This window comes from Ursus arctos, unplaced genomic scaffold (genome assembly GCF_023065955.2).
Source record: "Ursus arctos isolate Adak ecotype North America unplaced genomic scaffold, UrsArc2.0 scaffold_5, whole genome shotgun sequence".
Lineage (NCBI taxonomy): Eukaryota > Metazoa > Chordata > Mammalia > Carnivora > Ursidae > Ursus > Ursus arctos.
This window is the reverse complement of record NW_026623067.1, coordinates 86982656-87002409: the sequence shown is the minus strand read 5'-3', so window position 1 is coordinate 87002409 and position 19754 is coordinate 86982656. Positions and strand designations below refer to the sequence as shown.

The 19754-nt window shown below is 37.2% G+C and overlaps 1 protein-coding gene across 10 annotated transcripts in view; it reads right to left on the bottom strand.

Annotated features, from left to right (window-relative positions):
• The window catches only part of FER (FER tyrosine kinase), a 432712-nt gene that overhangs the window by 293790 nt on the left and 119168 nt on the right, over positions 1 to 19754 (bottom strand). For all 10 annotated transcript variants that reach the window (XM_026498484.4, XM_026498483.4, XM_026498481.4 and 7 more), the window contains one exon: positions 1959 to 2148. In XM_026498484.4, coding sequence (XP_026354269.1) covers positions 1959 to 2148 — 190 coding nt within the window. The remainder of the gene's footprint in view (positions 1 to 1958; positions 2149 to 19754) is intronic.

Sequence of the window (19754 nt, the reverse complement as noted above, 5' to 3'; positions counted from 1 at the left end):
GAGACTGAGAGTTTACACAAGCAGGGGGAGTGGGAAAGGGAGAAGCAGGCTCCCAGTGGAGCAGAGAGCCCGATGCGGGGCTCGATCCCAGGACCCTGGGATCATGACCTAAGCCAAAGGCAGACGCTTAATGGCTGAGCCACCCAGGCACTCCCATTTCAACTATTTAAAATAAATTGAATAAAATGAAATAAATGACATCGCTAAAAATTTCCAAAGCGTTATTCACCATCATGTAATAATAGGTACAAGAGAAAGTTTAAAAGTGCCAGAAAGCAGTTTGTTCTCACAGCTATAGTATACAATGTCTCTGAAACATTATTTATTCATTTATTGAAAAAGTTTTTCTTCAATGATTATGAAAGATAAAGCTGCAAATGATCACAAGTTCCTAACGAAATAAGAATTGATGAACTGTTATATTTTAACTTTCAATGTCTAGTTTTTAGTCATAGTTACCAAATGAGAATATGCTATCATCTAGTGACTTGAGTATCTTGCTTTGTCGTAATAATAAGGCCATATGGGTCATCTGCACACAGGATTAATTAAAATAAACTAGATAGCTAATTCTAAAACTATCTGCCACCTCATCAAGCTATGAAGTTACCAATTGCACACCTACATGGAGACAAGGAAGTATGATAAAGTACACTCGGGGTACGAAAGATTTACTAGCTAAGGTTTTTAAAACCCAAGTAAAAGAATAAACTTCAGAAGTTCTTCTGAAAGAATGCACACACCAGATAGTTGTCAAGAACCAAGAAAGGGCCCATGGCACATACAGGAAAATCCTTACTATCTGACAGGACAGTAAAGGAGAGAAAGGAAATATAATTCATAATTAACAATGTCATATACAGGTTAGTATGGCTCGATTAATAACAAAAATGGGAATAGCCACAATAATTTAAATACTTCACATTCATTTCCACATTTATCACATTTTCATATACTACCTTTTTTCCCTATGGAGACATCTGAATATGTTTAACAATCAAATTGTACTATTTAGAACCACATAAACTAAAAATGCCTAAAACATCAGCTATGGTATCATTAACTATGATAGTTCTATTTATGGACTATTCAGCTACTCACAGAAAAAGCCACGGCCAGAGCTCAGGCTTTTTCAGCCTTGGCACCCCTCATATTTTGTGCTGGAGAGTGGGGAGTATAAAGGCAGGGGCTGTCCTGTGCATTACAGGATGCTTAGAAGCATCAGCGACCCCTACACATCAGCTACCACTGTCCTACTCACTAACTGTAACTACCAGAAACATCTGGAGATATTGCCAGATGTCCCCTGGAGGGCAAAACTGCCACCTTGGAGAGAACCACCAACTTAGGATGGAAGGAAGAAAGGAAAAAAGGAAAGGAGGGAGGGGGAAGGGAGAAAGAAAGGGAAGGGGAGAGAAAGTATTTATACTAGGCATTCTTAAACAGTTAATAAAACTATATAAAATGAAGTTGAATTTCTAGTTGGTGGATTTGAATGCATTTAATGTCATTTAAGAATATTAATGAGAAAAAATCTATTTTTAAACAAAATCAAATGTTTGTGATATCAAACAACAAATACATCATCAATCTCAGGTAAATAAGATTCTACTGTTCTTAAGAAGAAAATAATAATAAATAGCTTTCTCCTTATTTCCTACTTCCAGCTTAAGAATAACACCCTCCATCCTGCTGTCTCCCAGCAATAAAAATATTGCAGTCTTTCATTCAGTTGTGAAGGCAAGAGAAGAGCTTTTTCCTCTGACTCTACAGGTGGTTCGTGAGAGTGACTGACCTGAGGTGACTGACAAGTCTACTTTGCATTTACAGACAAGTTTAATAGGCCCTGCATATTAACAAGAGTAATAATTTGTCACAGCAAAAGAACTGATTTTTGTACTCACTTATTACCTAGACACTAGTCCTTCAAGTTTCTCTTCTGATTGCTTTTGGCTTACCATAGATGTAACCGATCGTGCATCTTCTTCATAATTTACTACTGGAGGTGGCTCTTTCCCCTCATTTTCTTGTACTTTTTGCTCTAGTAATTCTTTCTGTGCTGTAAACTTTGCCTCGGTGCACCTCAGCTGCTGGACTGACTGTTTCAGCTCTTCAAGTGCCTGTTTTTGGCTTAGCAGAAGCACAATACTGAAAGAGAACACATTAAACATAAATTATTTCAACTTCTTTAAGAAATAAGATTTTATAAAGGAAACTACATTAAGTATGTTATGCTTCTATTTCATTTTCATCTTTATAACAGTCCTTCAGAATCATTAGAATTATAAAACCGAACAGCTCTCAAGTCATCACAATACTTACTAAATGTTAGCATTAACAAAATGGAAGGGGAAAAAAACAACAAAATGGAAGAAAATCTTTGGAAACAAAAACCAAATTCAGGATCCTTTCAAATATAGTATAATCTATGGCATTCATTTTCTTCTACAGCTAAGCCATCTACCTCACTGAGCACGGACACTTAGGCTGAGAAGTATGGAACCTAAAGTGAATTAATATGACTGAAGCAGAATCTCATTTTATTTCAAATCTCAAATGGAATATAGCTGCAGTCAGATCTGTGCCTCAGGTAAAATAAATCAAATCAAGGTGACAACCTGGGACAAAACTGTGTTTATATTGCAAGGAGTATGTTTTTAGAGTTGGAGAAAACTGTTCTGACAAGGACTGAGGCCTGAGCTGTCATTGAGGAAATGAGCGCAAGACAAGTCCCCAGATCTTTCCAATACCACCACTACAAAGATAACTGACTTACCCATTTCTTCTTTAGAGAATTACATAGGCCACATGTCGCCTTATTGTGACCTTTTATCCCTTGAAATCTGCCCTAAAGGGAATTTCAAACTAATCACCCACATTAAAGCCACAAGAAAAAGGTAGTGGTGGCAAGGAACACCTTCTGGAAACGCTGTCATACATGGTATATTAATATATTAAAGAACTGTGCCACGTACCACTGAAAATAGTTATTAATATGTAAGCGACAATAGATTGTCAATAGGAGAAAACTTCAAAACTGGAGAATAAGATCAGAAAATGTTACCCCCTTAAATCAGAACTTACATGGATCAATATTTATTGAATAAGTAATCATAGGCAAAAGGAATGCCCACCAAGAGAGATTTGTTTATAAATATGCTGTTGATCAATATTTTGAAAACCCAATTCCAATCAAAGGGAGCAGGGTGCAACCTCAGTGAATGCTATAAAGAAAGCTACAATCTCCTCAGTATACTGCAATGAGTTTCAGGTGAGCATCCCAACAAAAAGAGAACTCAGGTAGAGAACTAAATGAAATTTGGGAAAAGTAGAACTAATGAGTAAGATTATTTTCACCAGAAACCTAGCAATGTTCAAAAGACAAACCCCTCTAACCAGTGGAGTTCACAGCAAAAGTAATGAAGAAGGATGTACCATACTGTCAGAGCTCATTAACACTTCCCAAGTAAAATCATCATGGCATAATGGAAAGAGTGTAATTATACTGAATGAGAACAGATTCAACGTAATGAGTTAATCACGTTGTTTTTCTCATCTTCAGTTTTAACACTGGAAAAATTGATAATATACCAAATTGTCAGGGTTATTCTGAATACAATGAGATAATACTTAAAAAATTGTTGGCACAGTAGCTAACATAAAGTAAGAATTCAGTAAATAGCAATTATCATTTATATCACCATCATTCAACATTCTGTGACCTGTGTTCTAAATCCACACAGGTTTCCTGATAAATTCACGCTGGTTGGCATATTAGATGGTAAGCTTTTTTTCATGATAAATTGCTTACGTATTTTTTCTCCGTGAATCTCTTCGGAGAAAGTTGATTTTTAAAACAACCACTTTTGTGAACATAAATTCATGAGGACGGGGTTCTAGAAAAGATTACACCCATATGAACCTAAGCTTCTTGAGGGTTCCTTCTTTGCATCTCCTAGCTACCAAAAGAACCACATGACAAGAGGATAAGGAACAATTTAAAATGTAAAAGATAAGATGGTAAAAACACATATTCCTGTACATCTGCAGGATGAGTCCAAAAAGAGGGTGAATGATTTCACAAATGTGGACCAAATAATAGGAAAGTACACTTGAAAATACTAACACTCTAAAACCATTACTGCTACCATTAGCTTTTTGTAAATAAATTTCATATATAGGGAAAAATGCAAAATAAAATAATAATGATAATCAAAAGAATGAAAATAAACTACAAAATTGGAATATGGAATGACAAATACGGAACAACAATTGCAAAAAAGTAAATATTAACTGAACAGCTGAACAAAATTCGAAGAAAGAGAGTTTCGGGAGTGAAACACACACATTTTATTATCTCTTCAACTGTATAGCACGCCCCCAAAGGTGACTACATCCTTCTCCCCAGAACCTGTACATATGTTACCTTACACAGTAAAAGGGAGTTTTAGAAGTTACGGACGTTGGAATGGGGAAGTGTTTTAGATGATCCACGTGAACCCAATATTCAGAAGCATCTGATAAGAGGGAAATAAAAGGGATGATGTTAGAGAAGCCAATGTAACCAAAAAAAGGGAAGAAAGGCACTGTGATGTGGGGCCAAGAGCCAAGAAATGTAAGTCTCTAGAAGCTGGAAAAACAGAAAAAGTAGATCCGGCCCCTACACAGAGCCTTCAAAAGAAATTAGCCCCATCAACAACATGCTTTTAGATCCATAAGATTCATTTCCAACATCCGATTTCCAGAAATATAAGCGAATAAACTGGTGTTGTTTTAAGTTACCAAGTCTGTGGCAATTTGTTATAGCAGGAAAAGAAAACAAACACAAACCCTAAGAGAAATGATACCTCTTTTTTGTCCATTTTAAATGGCTGAACTAGAAGGATTATTAGATAGTTGTGCAGTAGCCAGTAACAAATAGAATACAGACCTAGAAGAACAATATTAGAGTTAGAAGTATTATTCAGTCAGGAAAAAAAAAAATGACTGTGTTACTTGAAGGATGTGAATAAATTAGCTTTAGCTTCATTAAGTACTAAACAAAATTTCTGAAGGATTAAACCACTATAGAAAGTTAGAATTAAAAAAAAAAACTTGATAGATCGGGAAGATGGTGGAGGAGTAGGGGACCCCTTTTTTAGCCGGTCCCCTGAGTCAAGCTGGATAGGTACCAGACAAGCCTGAACACCCACGGAATCAGCCTGAGACGCAGGAAGATACATCTGGATCTCTACAAATGAACATCTCCAGCGCTGAGTATTGAGGTACGAAGCGGGGAGCTGTGAAGCCCCGCACAGATATCGGAAGATAAGTGGAAGGGGGAGGGAGCCGCCGTGTTTGGGTGCCAGGAAGCGGTAGCCACCTGCACGGGGGAGCGGGCGGACTCCTGGATGGCACCCGCGAGAGAGCAGACTGGGACCGGTGAGCCAGGGAGTGTGCCACCAGACTGAAACGGAGATCCGGTGTGCTCACTGGAACCAGACTGACCCGGGAGCCAGGAACACACGCCACCAGACTGAGGGCCGGAGCTTCGAAGCGCACCGGGGCGGCTGGCGGTGTTAGAAACACAAAGGACAGAGATGCGCTGGCCGTGGAAGTGAGGGCTGGGACGCTGGGTGTGGGGCGCACATCCCGGGACGCTGCAGGGTTGAGCAGCACCAACAGAAACAGAGTTAAAGTGGCCAGAACATCAGTGGAGAACGGTACGCGATCCCTCTGTTCTGAGACAGAGGCTGAGATTCGGCCACTGCTGCTCTGACTCTCAGAAGAGGCACAGCAAACCGCCAGGGAAAGCCGCCAGAGAACAAAAGCCTGGAAATACCGGCTCACAGTGTGCCCTTCCCATCCCCCCTCGCAGGGGACACGGAGACTACCCAAACAGGGTTGCCTGAGTATCGGCATGGCAGGCCCCTCCCCCAGAAGGCAGGCTGAAAAATCAAGAAGCCCACATCCCTAAGATCCCTATAAAACAAGGGTGCATGGCCTGGGTCCGGTCAATAATCTGGGCTCTGGACAACCCCACAACCTCTCCTCATCAGAATGATGAGAAGGAGAAATCCCCCCAACAAGGAAAAGACAATAGTCTGTGGCCTCTGCCAAAGAACTAATGGATATGGATATAACCAAATTATCAGAAACGGAATTCAGGGTAACAATGGTCAAGATGACGTGTAGACTTGAAAAAAGTATTAACGAAAATGTTAATTAGAATATAGAATCTCTAAGGGCGGAAATGAGAGTGAATCTGGCAGAAATTAAAAATTCTATGAGACAAATGCAGTCAAAACTAGAGGCTCCGACGGCCAGAGTCACTGAGGCAGAAGAACGTATTATCGAATTGGAGGATGGTTTAGTAGAAGAAAAACCGAAAATAGAATCTGGACATAAAAAAATCCACGCCCACGAATGTAGGTTACGGGAGATCACTGACTCAATGAAACGATACAATGTCAGAATCATCGACATCCCCGAGGGGGTGGAGAAAAACAGGGGTCTAGAAGAGATATTTGAACAAATTGTAGCTGAAAACTTCCCTAATCTAGCAAGAGAAACAAACATTCGTGTCCAAGAGGCAGAGAGGACCCCTCCCAAGCTCAACCACGACAAACCTACACCACGTCACATCATAGTGCATTTCGCAAATATTAGATCCAAGGATACAGTATTGAAAGCGACCCGGGCAAAGAAATCTCTCACGTACCAAGGCAAAGGTATCAGAATTACGTCAGACCTGTCTACACAGACCTGGAATGAGAGAAAGGGTTGGGGGGCATTTTTAAAGCTCTTTCAGAGAAAAACATGCAGCCAAGGATCCTTTATCCAGCAAGGCTGTCATTCAGAATTGATGGAGAAATAAAGACCTTTCACAATCGCCAGTCATTGACCAATTTCGTAACCACGAAACCAGCCCCACAGGAGATATTAAGGGGGTTCTATAAAAGTAAAAAGGTCCCAAGAGTGATACAGAACAAAAAGTCACAATCTATAGAAACAAAGACATTACTGGCAACATGGCATCATTAAAATCATATCCCTCAATACTCAGTCTCAACGTAAATGGCCTGAATGCTCCCATAAATGTCACAGGGTTACAGATTGGATAAAAAGAAATGACCCATCCATTTGCTGTCTACAAGAGACTCATTTTGAACCTAAAGATACATTCAGACTGAAAGCAAAGGGATGGAATACCATCTTTCACGCCAATGGACCTCAAAAGAAAGCTGGGGTAGCAATTCTTATATCAGGTAGATTGGATTTTAAACTAAAGACTATAGTTAGAGACACAGAAGCGCACTATATTATTCTTAAAGGAAGTATTCAACAAGTGGATATGACAATTATAAATATATATGCCCCCACCAGGGGAGCAGCAAGATACACAAGCCAACTCTCAACCAGAATAAAAAGATATATAGATAAAAATACGTTAATAGTAGGGGACCTCAACACCCCACTATCAGCAATAGACAGAACACCCTTGCAAAAACTCAGTAAAGGAACAAAGGCTTTGAATGCCATACTCGATGAGTTGGACCTCATAGATATATATAGAACACTACATCCCAGAACCAAAGAATACTCATTCTATTCTAATGCCCATGGAACATTCTCAAGAATAGACCATGTTCTGGGACACAAAACAGGTCTCAACCGATACCAAAAGACTGAAATTTTTCCCTGCATATTCTCAGACCACAACGCTTTGAAATTGGAACTCAACCACAAGGAAAAATTTGGAAGAAACTCAAACACTTGGAGACTAAGAACCATCCTGCTCAGGAATGATTTGATAAACCAGGAAATCAAAAATCAATTTAAACAATTTATGGAGACCAAAGAGAATGAAAACGCAGCGGTCCAAAAGTTATGGGATACTGCAAAGGCAGTCCTAAGGGGGAAATACATAGCCATCCAAGCCTCACTCAAAAGAATAGAAAAATCTAAAATGCAGTTTTTATATTCTCACCTCAAGAAGCTGGAAAGGCAACAGAGGGACAGGCCTAATCCACTCATGAGGAAGCAGTTGACCAAGATGAGAGCAGAAATCAACGAATTAGAAACCAGGAGTACAGTAGAGCAGATCAATAGAACTAGAAGCTGGTTCTTTGAGAGAATTAATAAAATTGACAGACCTCTGACAAGACTTATCCAGAAGAATAGAGAAAGGACCCAAATTAATAAAATTATGAATGAAAAAGGAGAGGTCACAACCAACACCAATGAAAATGGAAGGATTATTAGAAACTTTTATCAACAGTTTTATGCCAATAATTTAAGCAATTTGGGAGAGATGGAGGCCTTCCTGGAAACCCATAAACTATCAAGACTGAAACAGGAAGAAATTGATTTTTTAAACAGGCCAATTAATTATGAAGAGATTGAGTCAGTGATAAACAATCTTCCAAAACATAAAACTCCAGGCCTGGATGGTTTTCCTGGGGAATTCTACCAATCATTCAAAGAAGAAATAATACCTATTCTCCTAAAGCTATTTCAAAAAATAGAAACAGAAGGAAAGCTACCAAACTCATTCTATGAGGCCAATATTACCTTGATCCCCAAACCAGGCAAAGACCCCAACAAAAAGGAGAATCATAGACCGATTTCCCTAATGAATATGGACGCCAAAATCCTCAACAGGATCCTGGCTAATAGAATCCAACTGTACATTAAAAGGATTATCCATCATGACCAAGTGGGATTCATCCCTGGGATGCAACGGTGGTTCAACACTCACAAATCTATCAGTGTCTTAGATTTTATCCAGAAACAAAAATTCAGAAATCATATGATTCTCTCAATAGATGCAGAAAAAGCATTTGACAAAATACAGCATCCTTTCCTGATTAAAACCCTTCAGACTGTAGGAATAGATGGTACGTTTCTCAAGATCATAAAAGCCATCTATGAAAAACCTACAGCAAATATTATTCTCAATGGGGAAAAGCTGGAAGCCTTTCCCTTAAGATCAGGAACACGATAAGGATGCCCACTCTCGCCACTATTATTCAACATAGTACTAGAAGTCCTTGCAACAGCAATCAGACAACAAAAAGGGATCAAAGGTATCCAAATCGGCAGAGAAGAAGTCAAAATGTCTCTCTTCGCAGATGACATGATACTCTACATGGAAAACCCAAAAGAATCCACTCCCGAACTATTAGAAGTTATAGAGCAATTCAGTAATGTGGCGGGATACAAAATCAATGCTCAGAAATCAGTTGCATTTCTATACACAAATAACGAGACTGAAGAAAGAGAAATTAGGGAATCCATCCCATTTACAATAGCACCAAAAACCATATGTTACCTTGGAATTAACTTAACCAGAGACGTAAAGGATCTATATTCTAGAAACTATAAATCACTCTTGAAAGACACTGAGGAAGACACAAAAACATGGAAAAATATTCCATGCTCATGGATCGGAAGAATTAACATAGTTAAAATGTCCATGCTACCAAGAGCAATCTACACTTTCAGTGCTATCCCGATCAAAATACCAATGCCATTTTTCAAGGAACTGGAACAAACAGTCCTTAAATCTGTATGGAACCAGAAAAGGCCCTGAATCGCCAAGGAACTGTTGAAAAGGAAAAACAAAGCTGGGGGCATCACAATGCCGGATTTCGAGCTGTACTACAAAGTTGTGATCACCAAGACAGCATGGTACTGACACAAAAACAGACACATAGACCAATGGAACAGAATAGAGAACCCAGAAATGGACCCTCGGCTCTTTGGGCAACTAATCTTTGATAAAGCAGGAAAAAACATCTGGTGGAAAAAAGACAGTCTCTTCCATAAATGGTGCTGGGAAAATTGGACAGCTACATGCAAAAGAATGAAACTTGACCACTCTCTCACACCATACACAAAGATAAACTCCAAATGGATGAGAGACCTCGATGTGAGACAGGAATCCATCAGAATCCTAGAGGAGAACATAGGCAACAACCTCTACGACATTGGCCAAAGCAACCTTTTTCATGACACATCTCCAAAGCAAGAGAAACAAAAGATAAAATGAACATGTGGGACTACATCAAGATAAAAAGCTTCTGCACAGCCAAGGAAACAGTCAAAAAAACTAAGAGGCAGCCCACGGAATGGGGGAATATATTTGCAAATGATGCTACAGATAAAAGACTGGTATCCAAGATCTACAAAGAACTTCTCAAACTCAATACGCGAGAAACAAATAAACAAATCATAAAATGGGCAGAAGATATGAACAGGCAGTTTTCCAATGATGACATACAAATGGCTAACAGACACATGAAAAAATGTTCAAAATCATTAGCCATCAGGGAAATTCAAATCAAAACCACACAAAGATACCCCCTTATGCCAGTTAGAATGGCAAAAATTAACAAGGCGGGAAACAGCAATTGCTGGAGAGGATGTGGAGAAAGGGGATCCCTCCTACATTGTTGGTGGGAATGCAGGTTGGTGCAGCCACTCTGGAAAACAGTGTGGAGGTCCTTTAAAAAGTTAAAAATTGAGCTACCCTATGACCCAGCCATTGCGATACTGGGTATTTACTCCAAAGATATAGACGTAGTGAAGAGAAGGGCCATTTGCACCCCAATGTTCATAGCAGCATTGTCCACAATAGCTAAATCATGGAAGGAACCGAGATGCCCTTCAACAGATGACTGGATTAAGAAGGTGTGTTCCATATATACAATGGAATATTACTCAGCTATCAGAAAGAACTCAACATTTGCTGCAACATGGACAGCACTGGAGGAGATAATGCTAAGTGAAATAAGTCAAGCAGAGAAAGACAATTATCATATGATTTCTCTCATCTATGGAACATAAGAACTAGGAAGATCGGTAGGGGAAGAAAGGGATAAAGAAAGGGGGGTAATCAGAAGGGGGAATGAAGCATGAGAGACTATGGACTCTGGGAAACAAACTGAGGGCTTCAGAGGGGTGGGGGGTGGGAGAATGGGATAGACTGGTGATGGGTAGTAAGGAGGGCACGTATTGCATGGTGCACTGGGTGTTATATGCAACTAATGAATCATTGCACTTTGCATCAGAAACCAGGGATGTACTGTATGGTGACTAACATAATATAATAAAAAAAAATAAAAAAAAAAGATAACATCATAAGTTTTAAAGCTACTATAAAATGTTTCTTATTTCTCTCTCTCTCTCAAATAAATAAACAAAATCTTAAAAAAAATAACTTAAATAGAAATAGCAGAAAATCCAGCAATTCTATGTCTGGGCATTTACCCAAAGAAAACAAAAACACTAATATGAAAGATATTTGCATCCCTATGTTCACTGCAGCATTATTTACAACAGTCAAGATATGGAAGCAACCTTAATGTCCATCAAGAATGAATGGATAGGGGCGCCTGGGTAGTGCAGTCGTTAAAGCGTCTGCCTTCAGCTCAGGGCGTGATCCCGGCGTTCCGGGATCAAGTCCCACATCGGGCTCCTCCGCTGGGAGCCTGCTTCTTCCTCTCTCACTCCCCTGCTGTGTTCCCGCCCTCGCTGGCTGTCTCTCTGTCACATAAATAAATAAAATCTTTAAAAAAAAAAAAAAAGAATGAATGGATAAAGATGATGGGGTGCGGTGTGGATATAGACTGTTCATATATATAAAATACATATATATTTAAATATGTAAGATAAATCCACATAATGAAATATTACTCAGCCATAAAAAAAAGAATGAAATTTTGCCACTTGGGACAATATGGATGCACCTAGAGGATATTATGCTAAGTAAAATAAGTCAGACAGAGAAAAACAAATACCTTATGATTTCACTTATATGTAGACTCTATAAAACAAAAGAAACAAACAAAACAAAACAGAAACAAACAGATAAACTGGTGGTTGGCAGAGGGGTAGGGGGATGGGCAAAATATGCAAAAGGAATTGAGACGTATAAACTTCTGGTTATAAAACAAGTCACAAAGATATAAAGTACAGCATAGGAAATATTAGTCAATAATATTATAATAACTGTTGGTGACAGTAACCAGATATATGATAGTGATTATTTTGTAATGTATACAAATGTCAAATCACTATGCTATACACATGAAATATAATATTGTATACCAACTACAGTTCAATAAAAATAATAAATTAATAAATAAAAAGATTTTAAATCATATATATTACATAGTTTAGAGAAAAGGCCCTATTTTTATTTTTTTTTAAAGACTTTATTTATTTGAGGGAAAGAGAGAGAGAGTGTACATGAGAGAGTGGGAGAAGGGGCAGAGGGAGAGGGAGAAGCAGGCTCCCCACAAAGCAGGGAGCCCAACCAGGGCTCAGTCTCAGGACCCTGAAATCATGACTTGAGCCAAAGGCAGATGCTTAACTGACTGAGCCACCCAGGTTCCCTGAAAAAACTCTATTTTTAAACATGACTTCTCATGGCATTTATAATCTCTATATTACCACTATTTCACCTTTATTTTACCATGGATAAAAAAATGGCGTCTTCCAAAATGATCAAGATAAAGGAGAAGAGTTAGTATTTTCAACAAATGGTGCTGGCACAAGTGGACATCCAAATGCAAAAGTGAATTAAAAAAAGACCTTATACCATTCCTAAAAAATTAACTCAAAAGAGATCACAGACCTAAATGCAAAACATAAACCATAAAACTCATAGAGAATATATAGGAGAAAACATAGATGACCTTGGGTATGGTGACAGCTTTTTAGATATAACACTAAAGGTACAATCTGTGAAAGAAATATTTGATAAACTGGACTGTACCAAAATTAAGAACTTTTGCTCTCTGAAAGGTAACGTCAAGAAAACAATAAGATAAGCCATACACTGGGAGAAAACATTTGAAAAACACACATCTGATAAAAGGACTGTTACAAGAAATTTTGATACAAAGATCTCTTAAATGTCAACAATAAGAAAAACAGCCTGATTTAAAAATAGTCAAAGATTAAAGGAGATATACTGATGGAAAATAAGTACATGTAAAGATGCCCCATATCATGTCTTCAGTGAAATGCAAATTAAAACAACGAGATACCACTATGCACTTAATGAAACCGCCAAACTCCAGAAACTGACAACATCAAATGTTGCCAAGGATGTGGAGCAACAGGAGCTCTCATTCATTGCTGGGGGTAATACAAAATGATGCAGCCACTTTAAAAGCCAGTTTGACAATTACGTACAAAAAAACTAAAAATACTCTTACCATAAGATCAAGCAATCACATTCCTTAGTATTTGGTCAAAAGAATTAAAAGTTTATGTCCACAAAAGCCTGCACACAGATGTTTATATAACAGTTTTATTCTTAATTGCCAAAGCTTGGAAGCAACCAACATGTCCTTTAGGAGGTGAGTGGATAAATAAACTGTGGTTCATCCAGACAATGGAATATTATTCAGTACTCAAATGAGCTACCAAGCCACAAAAAGACATGGAGAAAACTTAACTGCATATTATTAAGTGAAAAAAACCAATGTGAATATACTACATCATGTCTGATTCTAAATACATGACATTCTGGAAAAGGCAAAGTTATGGAGATCAGCAGTTGACAACAGTTGAGGATGGGGGCTGGAGGATAAATAACTGGAGAACAGAGGACTTTGAGCAAAAATTACTCTGCATGATACCATAATGATGGACGCACATCATTATACATTGCTCAAATTCACAGAATGTACAAGAGTGAAACATAATTTATTTTTTTAAATGTAGGGTTTTAAAGATTTATTTATTTGAGAGAGAGAACATGCATGCACATGAGCGGAGATGGGGGCAGAAGGAGAAGGAGAGAGAGAACCTCAGGCAGACTCCCCTTTGAGCAAGGAGCCTGACATGGGGCTCAATCCCAGGACCCTGAGATCATGACCTGAGCCAAAATCGAGTCAGCCACTTAACCAACTAAGCCACCCAGGCACCCCTAGAATGAAATGTAACTTAAACTGAGGATTCTGGGTGATAATGATGTGCCATTGTAAGTTCATCAACTGCAACAAATGTTAACACTCTGGTGGGGATATTGATAATGGGGGAGGATATGCATGTGTCAGGGCAGGAGTATATGGAAAATCTATGAATCTTCCCCTCAATTTTGCTGTGAAACTTAAACTACTTTAAAAAATAAAGTCTTAATATTAAAAAATGAGGTATCAGTACACATCTATTAGAATGGCTCAAATAAAATACGGTGACCACACCAAATCCTGGCAAGGATGAGGAGAAACTGAACACCCACGCACTGCTGGTAGGAAACCAGCAATCACACTTATGACTAACCCAGAGAAATTCAAACTTATGTTCACACAAAAACCCTTACATGAATGTTGGAAGCATCTTTATTTGTAATAGCCAAAAATCGGAAACAAACCTGATGTTCTTCAAAGGGTGAATGAGACAAAATATCCATACTGCCATGGGTTAAATTGTGTCCTCTAAAAAGATGTGTTCAAATCCTAACACTAAGAACTTCAGCATGTGACCTTAATTTGGAGATGAGGTCGTTGCAGCTGTAATTAATTAAGATGAGGTCAGACCGGAGTGGATGGACCTTTAGTTTCTATGACTTGTGTCCTTGTAAGAAGAAGAAACTCTGGATACTGAGAAGAGTATCCAGAACACTGTATGAAGGTGGAGGCAGAGAGTGAAATGACGCTTCTATAAACCAAGGAAGGCCTAGGTTTGCCAGCCATCAGAGAAGTTAGGAGGGAGGCATGGAACAGATTCTCCCTCGGAGCCATCAGAAGAAACCAGCCTCCCAACACTTCATTTCAGACTTTTGGCCTCCAGAACTACGAGAGAATAAATTTGTTTTTTAAGCCACCAGGTTTGCAGTACTTCGTTATGGCTGCCCTAGGAAACTAACACACACACCACGGAATCCTACTTAACAATAAAAAGGAATGAAAGTAGCTGGATGGATTATGATGAATGTAAAAAGCCAATCTCAAGAGACTGCATACAGTGTGATTCCATTTACATAACATTCTTGAAAAGATAAAACTGTAGAAATGAAGAACATATTAACAGCTGTCAGGAGTTAGGAAAAGGGTGTGAGATAGAAGGCAGTGTAGCTATAAAAATACAACATGAGGGACCCTTAAAATGATGGAAATGTTCTGTACCATTATTGTGTCAATGTCAATATCTGGATTATAATATTATATCATAGTTCTGCAAGATGCTACCACTGGGGAGAACTGAGCATGGGGTACATGGGACCTCTCTGTATTGATTCTTACAACTATATGTCAATCTACAATTGTCTGAAAATAAAAAAATTAATTGAGAATACATATCACTGCTGCTGCATCACACTTCCTCTGGTGAGGTGAGGTTTTTATAATCTCATATGCCTGGGGTTTCTAAATACTGTCTTAGGGATAGGCATTTTTTATTCTCCTTCAAGAGTTCTAAATATCTATTGTACTGTATCATATTGGCAATCACTCAGTCATTCTGAGACATTATGCTAACACCAGGAATTAGGTTAAAATATACATTTCCTGGTTTTTAGTTTAGTGGTTTTGAAGAACTATGAGATTTGCTGAGGAGATTTGTGTCCTGTTGTATGGCTCTAGTCTTAACTTTTTTTAATCAACATGTCTAATTATGAAATTAATGAGCAACATTAGCTTCCAACAATTAATCTCATTGAGTTTTATGTATAATGATATAATTTCATATCATTATCATCCTGCTCTTCTTCAGTAGTTACTTTTTTAAAAATATTGCTATAATCACTATACCATATACTATACACTTATTTTTATGCTTATAACCATTGAGCAAACAAGCTATACATACTACAGTAAGAAGAAAATTTTAGAAAATAAATGATCGTATAACACAAGATATATAGGAAGCCATAAATAAATTTAAAATATGGATAGGACTAGGACCTTTGCATGTGCAACTTACTTCCTATCACTGACTACTCTTTGCATGCATTCTTCACATGGAGGGCACCTTCTGTCCTTCACATCTAGCAAAAATGTCACTTTCTAGGAGACCCCTGACCACCTATCTTAAGTAGATGCTCCTCTATTATTCTTCTATCTTGACTCCTTATTTCATAGCAATTATCATAATTATTAATTTCTTATTTGTATTAGTCTACTCCATGAAAGTTTAAACTTCACGAGACATGGGATAATACATATCTTACCTCTCATTGTATTCACAGTGCCTAACAGTTATGCCATAAATATTACTGAATGAATTCCCTACTTACGAAGGACATTTTTTGTAACACACATAATTTTTAAATCCTGAGACAAAAATAAAAGGTCCCTGAATTTACAGATTAGAACAATACCCTAGATGGCTCAAGTCTTACCTCAACTATAAGCTAGCTGTGACATTTTGCAAGTCTCTTAAAATTTCGCAGCCTCAGATATTACATAATTTGAAAGACAAGGAGGCTGAATCAAATGAGCTCTTAAGATTCTGCATGGCTCTAAGAGTTTTCATTTTATAACATATAAAGTATTTTTAAGTATTAGGTGATAATGGCACAAAACAACACAAAATTGAATAATCATTCACTTTTTGAAAGTCAAGCCAAGCATTAAAACCAATAGTAATATTACTTGCTCTTCATGCCATTAAGTCATAAATAACATATGCTTGGCGTACTTTCCCATAAACTATTTTCTAATACAGCAGTCAAGGATCATAAATCAGGAGAAGAGTGATATTATTTCCATGTGAATAAATATGCTTTAGAAGTAATGAGTAAAGTTATGTATACCAGAGTGACACTTTGTGTTGTATTAAAATTATACCATTTCAAGTGGTTGGTTTTATTCCTTTTACTCTATTTTTTAAAATATAATATTACAACAGCTACATTTCAACTGAGACCTCCATCATTTATGTATGCTAAAACTCGACTCGTTAGTGTGAATTTAATGTCACATAAAAACCATTCTTTAAGTTTATTTTTCAGAATCAAAGCTATCAAATGATTTCCTATATAATTTATTTTTTCCCTGTTACCATAAAATGTTTTAGAGACATTTATGTTAAACTCAAATTTAAAGGTTTTAACTTTAGCTCCTTATTATGTTGTATTTCAACAGAACCAATAATGCTCTCTGTTAGGTAAAAATTCAGTATAATTGCAATAATTTAAGAGTGTAAATATCTAACTTATAGGACACTTTTAGCACTTGTGAAGAACTGCAGTTCTGTTTTACTGTTTTATTACTTCCAATTAACAGTATACGAAGCTAAAAAGTATTGCCCAGTAAAAAAATTGTAAATCTATCTCTAAAACTAGATTAAAATTGCTTTCAATTATATAAGTGTATTTAAATATGTATGTAGATTTATACACATACATACACAAAAAAGGAAATGTTTACGAATTATTAAGAAACTGAAATACAAACATTTCCACTAAAATCCCTTAAAGGTTATTTATTTAGGAAAATATTTTAACATATAAGTCAAAGACAAACTTCACCCCTACTAATATCTAAATTAATGAGATTTCACAATGACTGCTTAGTTATATGACTGTACTTAACATTTTCAAGATTATGCCATGAAGCTAACAATAAAAACACCATGATAACAAAGGGTTAACAGAATTTGGGTTAAACAGGCCTCATCCCCTGAACTGCTTAACATACTTACCTCTTTTAACTTACTCTCATAAGAACACTTTTTAAATAATAAGATCAAGCTGATGCTGTGATCAAAAAGGCATATGCTGTGGATTCAGGAACTCATGCATTTGTAATTGTAATTTTTTAAAAATTCTCTAAGTCATACAGGTAACATACAGGCAAATACACAAAAGACATAGTGAAGATAACATTCAATGTGGTAATATATGTAAAACATCCAGCACAGCATGTGGAACAGAGTTAAGAACTCAATAAGTGTTATTTCCCACATATCTACCACCCTTAAGCCCCTTCTCCTATACCCCCATTCTCATTTCCTGATAAATATAAATAGGTGTAGGAGAGTGGGTCACATTCATTATGTAGATGAAGAGAGAGTTAAAGATTTGAGTCAAGAAAATATAGCAAAAAATCAAAGAATCTCAATTTCTAGATTAAGGTAACACTTAAAGATTGTCTCTTCCAACAATATATAGTCAGACATGCTAGTGAGAGGGTCAGCTATCTAATGGTCTTTCTTTATACCCACTAAATTTTAAAACAGGAGTCATTTATAATGTATGCATTTACAAAACTGTAAAAAGTAAAACTACTTGGTCATCTGTAAAGATGTGAAGAAATTATTCCCAAACATAGAAAAGCAAAATATAATTCTTTTTTTGAATTTCATATGTGCAATGGTTGATAAATTTTATTTTTATAATCCAAATAGAATCTTCTGTTGATGCAATACTGAAATTTTCCAGATTTATTAAGGGAATGCCCAGAGCAACTCAAATTTTCCTGTTCTCATCTCTAAAAAGCTTATAGATTCCGATATAATATTTAATGCCAAGTTATAATAAGAGTCATAGTATAAGTGGGAGAGGTAGGATCCTAATATTCTGAGCTACGTAATAGAAGAGATGGTGTTGCCATTCACTGAAATAAGGAATACTAAGAGTGAACTAGTTGAATTGGGTTGGTCGTATTGAGATTTTTAATTCATTCTTAGACATGGGAAATTTAGGGTACTTCTAAGACTCTGTCAAGTAGGCAATTGACCACATGGCCATTGAGTTCAGAGGAAAAATCTGAGGAAGAGTAATAAATGTGGGTCATCTTCAGGAAACTACCTAGGGAAAGAATACAAAGAGGGGAACAACAAAGCCTAGGGCCATTCTTCAAATAACTCCAAAATAGATTGGCTTAGTGGAGGAGAATGAGTTTATAAAGGAGTAGCCAGAAAGAGGGGTAAAAGATCTGGTCCTAAAGACCAAAGGAAAAGAAGAAACACGTAGTCAACAAAATCAGATAGTAAGAGGAGGTCAAGTAAGACACTTGTTAAATTTAGCAATGTACAGATCACTGGAGATCTTACAGACACCTATTTCAATGGTGATGGGGAAGAAGCTAGATACACGTGGGTTAGGAACTAAGCGGGAGTTGAAGAAATGAGAGAGCATCATTACTCTTAGAACAAGTATGACTAAGAAAACAGGAGGCAAACGCAGTTGGGGAGAAATATGAATACAGAAGGGTTATTTGGGGCGGAAATTGTTTTTGAGAGTCAAGATTTAAGCATATTTAAAAAGTGAGCACTGGACCCAATTGAGAAGAAAAGATGAACATAATATGATAAATAATGTAAAATTTCTGAGAAAGTATGAGATGACAAGATACAAAAAACAGGCCCAAGAAGTAGACCTAGAAAACAAGGAGCAGTTCCTCTATGGATGCAAGCACAGAGAATGGGTACAAATGCAGTAGATGTGGATATCTAGTCAAGAAAATAACAGAGTTGCCACCTGATGATTCTATTTTTTTCTGTAATGCAGGAGAGGTCTATCTGCTATCTATGAGGGGGGAGATAAGAGGATCAGAGATTCAAGAGAAGTAGAGAATACCTGAGAAGTTATGTAGAAAGAGCAAGAATAGACCAGAGAAATGCAACACATCACAATTTCCTTGAGAATCTTGATAAATCAAGCCAGTTATGAGAGAATGATAGTGAGAAATTTATATGCTCCAGTCAGGAGCAGAGAAAACCATACTAGTTACAATACCTGTTGGAGATGCAAACAATAACTGAAGACAGAATATAAATTTTAAGTTATAGATCAAAATGTAAACATTAAA